General features: G+C 36.1%; 1 protein-coding gene across 1 annotated transcript; it reads left to right on the top strand.

Moving 5' to 3' along the window:
• The first annotated feature begins 1,383 nt into the window (after nucleotides 1–1,383).
• LOC133798456 (uncharacterized) lies at nucleotides 1,384–7,779 on the top strand. The gene is made up of 9 exons (XM_062236736.1): nucleotides 1,384–1,537; nucleotides 1,655–3,256; nucleotides 3,484–3,710; nucleotides 3,813–4,145; nucleotides 5,113–5,359; nucleotides 6,310–6,438; nucleotides 6,524–6,739; nucleotides 6,912–7,035; nucleotides 7,179–7,779. The coding sequence occupies exons 2-9, from the start codon at nucleotides 1,706–1,708 to the stop codon at nucleotides 7,412–7,414; spliced, it is 3,063 nt and encodes a 1,020-aa protein (XP_062092720.1). The 5' UTR covers nucleotides 1,384–1,537; nucleotides 1,655–1,705; the 3' UTR covers nucleotides 7,415–7,779.
• The last annotated feature ends 244 nt before the right edge of the window (nucleotides 7,780–8,023 follow it).

Here is an 8,023-nt window from a genome sequence, read left to right as displayed (position 1 = left end):
GACAAGACAACTCGAGCTCAGGCATTATGAGCTTGGGGAGGGATAATCTCGATAAAGTCTCTTGCTAAGACCGAGATAAACCAAGTTGGCGAGCTCGTGGTGGATGGTCGATCTCGGAGGCATTATATTATTCGAGGTCAACAGACACATGTGAACGTAGTTACTGTTTGAATATCCCTATATATATATGGGATTGGTTGTAATCTATTAATAAATCCCGAATATCATGGGATTTATGCGCGTATTGTATAATTATATTTAATTTGCGATTTGAATAATAACTCCCACGAAATGTGAGGAGAGATATTCTGTAATCCAAACTATAAATAGGCTGGTGCTATTCACTTGAAGAGGACGAAAAAATTTGTATTGGGGGAATACTCTATTAAATTGCTTCCAAGAGCTTTGAGAGAATTCCATAGTTGAATAACATCGACTTGTGGACTAGACAGATTTTAATTACTGAACCACGTAAAAATCGTGTCTTTTATTGTTTGTCTCTTCTGGTATTTTGTTTAATTGCTATTCATTTTTAAGTTGATGAAAAACGACGTCAACAGAGAAGAATATTTATATAAAAATAATAATATTATTATAAATATCTATAAAAAAGAGAAATTGGTGAAAATGACTTATTTTTTTAAGTGATTTTGCACTCTCGTTTACTTTTGATAATTTTTTGCAAAATGACATCTGTCTAAAATTCAATCAGTTGTCTAAATTTTTCGACTAGCTGTCTAAAAATTTTTGATCGACTGTTTGAATTTTTCGACCACCTGTCTAAATTTTTGACTAGTTGTCTAAATTATGAGAGACCATTTTGTAAATAATTATTGAAACTAGACTAGAGTGCAAAATGACTTTAAAAAATAGACTATTTTGCCAAAAATTGTTCTCTTGGCAAAATGACCTATTTTTTTTAAAGTCATTTTACATTCTAGCTTAGTTTTAATAATTCTTTACAAAATGACATCTCATAATTTAGACAGTTAGTCGAAAATTTAGACAGGTGGTCGAAAAATTTAAATAGCCAGTCGAAGTTTTAGACAGCTGGTCAAAAAATTTAGACAACTAATCGAATTTTAGACAGATGCTATTTTACAAAAAAATTATTAAAAATAGGTCAGAGTGCAAAATCACTAAAAATAAAAAGAATATTTTCACAAATTTCTCATAAAAAATAATCCTATTATTATTCTAAATTTATATTTTCTTTTCTAAAAAAAAAAGTTGAAGAAATCTTCAAGGGATGTGGGGCCTGATGGCCATTATCTATCGGTTGACTTAGCTACAGCTGACCATTTTATTTTTCTTATAAAAAAATTTAAATAAATAAATAAATATGTAAAAAAAAAGAGAGTAAATAAATAAATAAATAAAAAAAGGCAAAAAATAATAAAAAAAGAGAAGGGTTCCAGCAGAAGTGGGGGAAAGAATAAACGCCACCAAGCACCAACGAAGACTGAAAAAGGAGAAACCAAATCAAATCCCTTCTTCTGCGATTAGGGTTTCTAACCTCGTCCAATTTCACTTACAGGTACTCCTTTTCGAATTTCATTTACAGCATTTTCATAATATCTAATCTATGTATGTGTATATATATTTTTCGAGTTCGATTCCTTACTTGTTATTTGTTTGTTTTCTTTTTAAATAGGATCTCTTTTTAGCAAAAGGAATATATAGATGTTTTGTAGCTGATCGATATATGGGGTGGTTTAGAGCTGGGTCTAGTTTGGCAAAGCTTGCCATTAAAAGAACCATCTCGCAGGGTGGTTCATATGTCGCAAGAGCACGAGTTGTTCCCTCCCAGAGTCGTTATTTTCATACCACAGTCTTTAAGCCTAAGGCTCAGGCTGCACCCGTACCTCGTCCTGTACCGCTGTCTAGGTTAACAGATAGCTTCTTAGATGGAACTAGCAGTGTCTATTTGGAAGAGCTCCAAAGGGCGTGGGAAGCCGACCCGAATAGTGTGGATGAGTCGTGGGACAACTTCTTTAAAAATTTTGTGGGTCAGGCAGCCACCTCCCCTGGAATTTCAGGCCAAACAATTCAAGAGAGTATGCGATTGCTGTTGCTTGTGAGGGCTTATCAAGTAAATGGACACATGAAAGCCAAGTTGGATCCTCTGGGTCTGGAACAACGGGAAATCCCAAGTGATCTGGACCCTGCTCTTTATGGTTTCTCAGAAGCTGATCTTGATAGAGAGTTCTTTTTAGGGGTGTGGAAGATGGCTGGGTTTTTGTCTGAGAATCGTCCAGTACAAACGCTTAGATCCATTCTGACCAGGCTTGAGCAGGCTTACTGTGGGACCATTGGATTCGAGTACATGCACATTGCTGATCGTGAAAAGTGTAACTGGTTGAGAGATAAGATTGAAACTCCAACCCAGATGCAATACAATCGGCAGCGGCGTGAAGTTATTCTAGATAGACTTATATGGAGTACACAGTTTGAGAATTTCTTGGCCACTAAGTGGACAACAGCAAAGAGATTTGGGCTTGAAGGTGCAGAGACTTTGATTCCTGGTATGAAGGAGATGTTTGACAGAGCAGCAGATCTTGGGGTTGAGAGCATTGTTATGGGAATGTCTCATAGAGGAAGACTTAATGTATTGGGTAATGTTGTTCGAAAGCCTCTTCGTCAAATATTTAGTGAATTTAGTGGTGGCATAAAGCCTGTCGATGAGGTTGGGCTTTACACAGGAACTGGTGATGTTAAGTATCACTTGGGAACTTCTTATGATCGACCAACTAGAGGTGGGAAAAGAATTCATTTGTCTTTGGTTGCAAATCCAAGTCACTTAGAAGCTGCGGACCCAGTTGTTGTTGGAAAAACTAGAGCAAAACAGTATTACTCAAATGATGTTGACAGAACCAAGAACATGGGTGTGTTGATTCATGGTGATGGTAGTTTTGCTGGACAAGGTGTTGTCTACGAAACACTTCATCTCAGTGCCCTTCCAAATTACACCACTGGTGGGACCATTCATCTTGTAATAAACAACCAAGTTGCCTTTACAACCGATCCAATGTCTGGCAGATCTTCACAGTACTGCACTGATGTTGCAAAGGCCCTGGATGCTCCTATATTTCATGTAAATGGCGATGACATGGAAGCAGTTGTACATGTTTGTGAGCTTGCAGCAGAGTGGCGCCAGACTTTCCATTCTGATGTTGTTGTTGATTTAGTCTGTTACAGAAGGTTTGGGCATAATGAGATTGATGAACCGTCTTTCACTCAGCCCAAAATGTACAAGGTTTGTCCTTTGCTCCTGTTTGGTCAAGCTTGATATGCTTGCTTGAGAGGAGAATATTTGGGAAGCCTGTTTTATTCTTCCCCTTTCTATTTGTGATTTTTTTCCTCGTAATAATTCTTAAATCTTGTGTTCTCTGCATTTTTCCAGCAAACATTTTGATAAGTGTGGTGGTACTCCTTTTTAGACGAGTCTTCCATACTTCTGACATTTTTCACTAAATGTTGCAGGTTATTAGGAGCCATCCCACAGCTCTCCAGATCTACCAAAATAAGCTGTTAGAATCTGGGCAAGTGAACAAAGAAGACATTGATAAGGTATTTCAGAAAGTTACTTCAATTCTTAATGAAGAATTCTTGGCCAGCAAAGATTATATTCCACAAAGAAGAGACTGGCTCTCATCCCATTGGTCTGGATTTAAGTCTCCTGAGCAGATTTCACGTATAAAAAACACTGGGTATGAAAGTGGCCTTTTTTTTTTGAGTACTTATTTGGTTTTTAGCTTCATCTCATGTCTCAACTCAAGTCTCTTTTAATATACTTGTATGTTATTATGCAGGGTAAAACCAGAGATTTTGAAGAATGTTGGGAAGGCAATCACATTACTTCCAGAAAATTTTAAGCCTCACAGAGCAGTGAAGAAAGTTTATGAACTGCGTCAACAAATGATTGAAACAGGTGAAGGCATTGATTGGGCAGTTGCTGAAGCACTTGCCTTTGCTACATTGATAGTGGAAGGTAACCATGTTCGATTGAGTGGTCAGGATGTTGAAAGAGGCACCTTCAGTCATCGGCATTCTGTAGTTCATGATCAGGAAACAGGAGAGAAGTATTGCCCTCTGGATCATGTTGTTATGAATCAAGATGAGGAAAGGTTTACAGTGAGCAACAGGTAATCATCTCTAATTGCACCTATTGCCTCCCCAAATCAGCTATGTTGGAAGGTTAATTTGACAAATTTCAGCTATACCATACTTGGCACATTTAGTTTGAAGATGAAAGTCCCTATGAATAAATTTTTTAGACCACACAAGATTTTCTTCTTAAATATTTATCATTTCTTGTGGCGATTTGGTCATTTGGATGGGATTACAACTGTTCTGGACCAAACGACGTTTTTATGACCAATTTACAAGATGACTCTTTTAGGTTCAGTAAATTTTAATTATGACTCCTTATAGTACTAACAATTGAGCGATGCTAGAGAGATGCAAAAATTTACACCTAAAACTTGCACTTATTGATGTGGTATATTTTATAAGCACTTATGCTTATGTGGTCCTACTTTTAGCAAAAAAATGCGGACTCAATCATAGCTCATAACAAATACTGTTTGTCACATGTCATAACAACTATCTTCCAACCATGAGCCCATGCTATGTTGCTGCTTGGCTCTGTAGACGCTAATGATGTCTATGGGGCAGTTTATTTTGTATGTTGACATTGTTATTATAACTTCTGGATTGCGGTCTATTCCAATATTTATATAACATTCCAATTATTGCCTTACCATTGATTGACTCAAGCTCAGGTGAAATGTGATAACATTACATACTTACACATCTATCTCTTTTAGCGGATTATTCAAGGTATCTTGGCATAATATGCTTGTAGTATGCTTGTAGCGTCATCAGTGACCACCGGAGTGTATTTCTAAACCAGTATATCATTTAATGTGGTTCTTCAAGAGGGTTTATGCTGATTAGATATCTGCATATTTTATCTACTTTTTTCCACGATAGAATCGACTGCTGGATTCAACTATATGACTTTTGAGAAATAACAAAAGCTTGTCTAATTATGCATTGTATTTTTAATTTGTCTTGTCCACCATGGCTTAATTGTGGTCTTGTTTACAGTTCACTTTCAGAGTTTGGTGTTCTTGGATTCGAGCTGGGTTACTCCATGGAAAATCCGAACTCATTGGTTCTCTGGGAAGCACAGTTCGGTGATTTTGCCAATGGGGCTCAAGTTATATTTGATCAGTTTGTGAGCAGTGGAGAGGCTAAGTGGTTACGTCAGACTGGGCTTGTAGTGCTGCTTCCTCATGGTTATGATGGCCAGGGACCTGAACATTCTAGTGCAAGATTAGAGCGGTATCTTCAGGTAATCTAGACGACCAGACCCATTTGAACTATTTTGTACTCTTTGTTACAAATGAATCTGGTACCAAAATTTAGTTTGTTTCTTGTTTTTTCAGCACCTGTCTCTCTTTCTCTTGTTGTTGTTGCTGCGTGTGTGGTTTTTTTCTTTTTTCCTTTTTATCATGGTTGCTGTTTTCTTTTATGAGGTTTGAAGGAAATTTTCTTTAGTTTTATGTCATGGTTGTTCTGCTTGTTTCACAGGGTCAGAAGGAAAGTTTTTGCTAATTAGGGAATTTTAGATTTAATTTTTTTAGTGCAAAAATCTGAATTCTATGGTTTGTTGGCACATCACTAGATATACCTATCTAGTTTGTTCAGATGCATGTACTTAATATCCTTTTGTCATCTTTTAGTTCTTCATTAGAGCTTTTTTTTTTTTTCTAATTCTTTGGATCTTTCAAGGAATTAAAGAAATTTGCTGTCAGGGCTGGCCCTGAGGTGTGGGAGGCCTTATACAAAATATGTTATTTTTAAAAAAATTATATATAAAGTGACAATTTTCAAAATTTTGAGGCCTTTATGTAAAAAATTATATATAAAGTGTATATTTTCAAAATTATATATAAAGTGAAAATATGTAAAAAATGCATTTTTCCAAAATTTGGGGCTCATTGTGTGGGGGCCCTAGGCACAGGCCTGGCCTGCCTGTGCCCGGGGCTGGGCCTGGGTGCTGTTCTTCCGGATTTAGTTATATTATGGATGTAATGTATTATTAGCTGATTTGTTTCTTATTAAAAAATAGGATTTTAGTATTGACTTACCATGAGGACACATGATAGATGTCATTTTGAAACCCCCTCATTTTCTGTGTAGATTATATTTGAAAGCCACCTTTTTTTAAGGGGTTCCTTTCTGATTTATCAAATACTAAATCACAATTCAATTAATATATGCTCACAATTTTGATGGCAGATGAGTGATGACAATCCTTACGTTATTCCTGAGATGGATTCAACCGTTCGGAAGCAAATTCAGGAATGCAATTGGCAGGTTGTCAATTGTACTACTCCTGCTAATTACTTCCATGTTTTGCGGCGTCAGGTAGGTGTAGCTAATTGATTATTTTTTGACTTTTTTTAACTAGAAGTTTTTTCTGCGTTCTAACATTTTCTGGTTCTTGCCCCAGATACACAGAGAATTTAGGAAGCCTCTTATTGTGATGGCTCCTAAAAACCTGCTCAGACACAAGGACTGCAGGTCAAATTTATCTGAATTTGATGATGTCCAAGGACACCCAGGTTTTGACAAACAGGGAACCCGGTTTAAGCGTCTTATAAAGGACCAGAATGATCACTCTGACCTTGAGGAGGGCATTAGACGATTAGTACTTTGCTCTGGAAAGGTATGATGTTACACAGCTAAAGAAAGCTGTTTTTTTTCCTCTCTTTTTTCTGTATCTTTGTTTCTAAAAGTTACAACAAATTGAATCATGATGCAGAAGTGGTATTGAAATTATGAACAACATGCAGGATGAAAAAGATAATTTTTTGTTGACAAGACGTCCAATTTTGCAGGTTTATTACGAGCTTGATGAAGAGCGCAAAAAGAAGAGTGCATCTGATGTTGCAATATGTAGGGTGGAACAGCTTTGCCCCTTCCCATATGATCTTGTGCAGCGAGAACTGAAGCGATATCCAAGTATGTTTATTGAAAACTAGTAGCTTCTTTAATAATTTTATCACACGTGCGTTACTCAATTGGGAATGGATCAAGTAAACCTTTTTTTTTAGTACCAATACAAATTTGATATTTTGAAGCTAATTTTAATAACATTGTTTCAGATGCTGAGATCGTGTGGTGCCAGGAAGAGCCAATGAACATGGGGGCATACTATTACATTGCGCCTCGGCTCTACACAGCCATGAAGGCACTGAACAGAGGCACTGTAGAGGACATAAAATATGTGGGTCGTGCTCCGTCAGCTTCTACTGCCACCGGTTTCTATTCAGTTCATGTCAAAGAACAAACCGAGCTTGTGCAGAAAGCTGTGCAGCCTGAACCAATTCAGTTTCCCTGAGCAATCAAAAAAAAAAAAAAAAAATCCGAATAAGAAAATGAACAGTTTGATATTTTGAAGTTGGCCTCCCGCCAAAATCTCTTCTTTGGATTTGGGATGGTGGTTGTTTTTTTGGTTTAAGGTCATATACTTGCAGACTTATAGTCGGATGACTTTGGTGTTTCATTCATTCGGACTACAGAGGTGAATAGCATCTTGGAAAATTGAGTTATAGATATATGTTGTTACTTCCATTTTCCCTTGACGGCACTAAGTGTTCAAGAAATGTAATAATGCCACTTATAGAAACTAGAAACGCGATTGGGGATATATTCTCTTCTTTTTTAGTTTTTATTTTATTTTATTTCAATTGCTTCATTATATTATTATGATGGTGTTATTATTATTGTTTTAATTTAAAAATGCCATTAAAATTGAAAAGGACAGAAGATATTTTTATAACATATAAATAATTTATTTTAATATTGTTAACAGTATCATTTAAGGATCGAGACATTTTAATTTTTCATTCAAGTATTACATTTAATCAATATATTAAGATTAGATTGCACAAAAAAAAAAAAAAAACTTTATCTGATTTGCCTTTAGCAATTTTCATTTTTTTTTAAA

Source organism: Humulus lupulus, chromosome 8 (genome assembly GCF_963169125.1).
Source record: "Humulus lupulus chromosome 8, drHumLupu1.1, whole genome shotgun sequence".
Classification (NCBI taxonomy): Eukaryota; Viridiplantae; Streptophyta; class Magnoliopsida; order Rosales; family Cannabaceae; genus Humulus; species Humulus lupulus.
The sequence above is the reverse complement of the archived record's forward strand: the minus strand, read 5'-3'. Positions and strand labels throughout refer to the sequence as shown.

What these genes read in the sequence shown, in the direction of transcription:
- LOC133798456 (XM_062236736.1), top strand. Translation starts at nt 1,706, where the DNA reads ATGGGGTGGTTTAGAGCTGGGTCTAGTTTGGCAAAGCTTGCCATTAAA. An exon ending in CTCAGCCCAAAATGTACAAG is followed by an intron (nt 3,257 to 3,483) that starts GTTTGTCCTTTG and finishes TAAATGTTGCAG; the next exon opens with GTTATTAGGAGCCATCCCAC. An exon ending in TCACGTATAAAAAACACTGG is followed by an intron (nt 3,711 to 3,812) that starts GTATGAAAGTGG and finishes GTTATTATGCAG; the next exon opens with GGTAAAACCAGAGATTTTGA.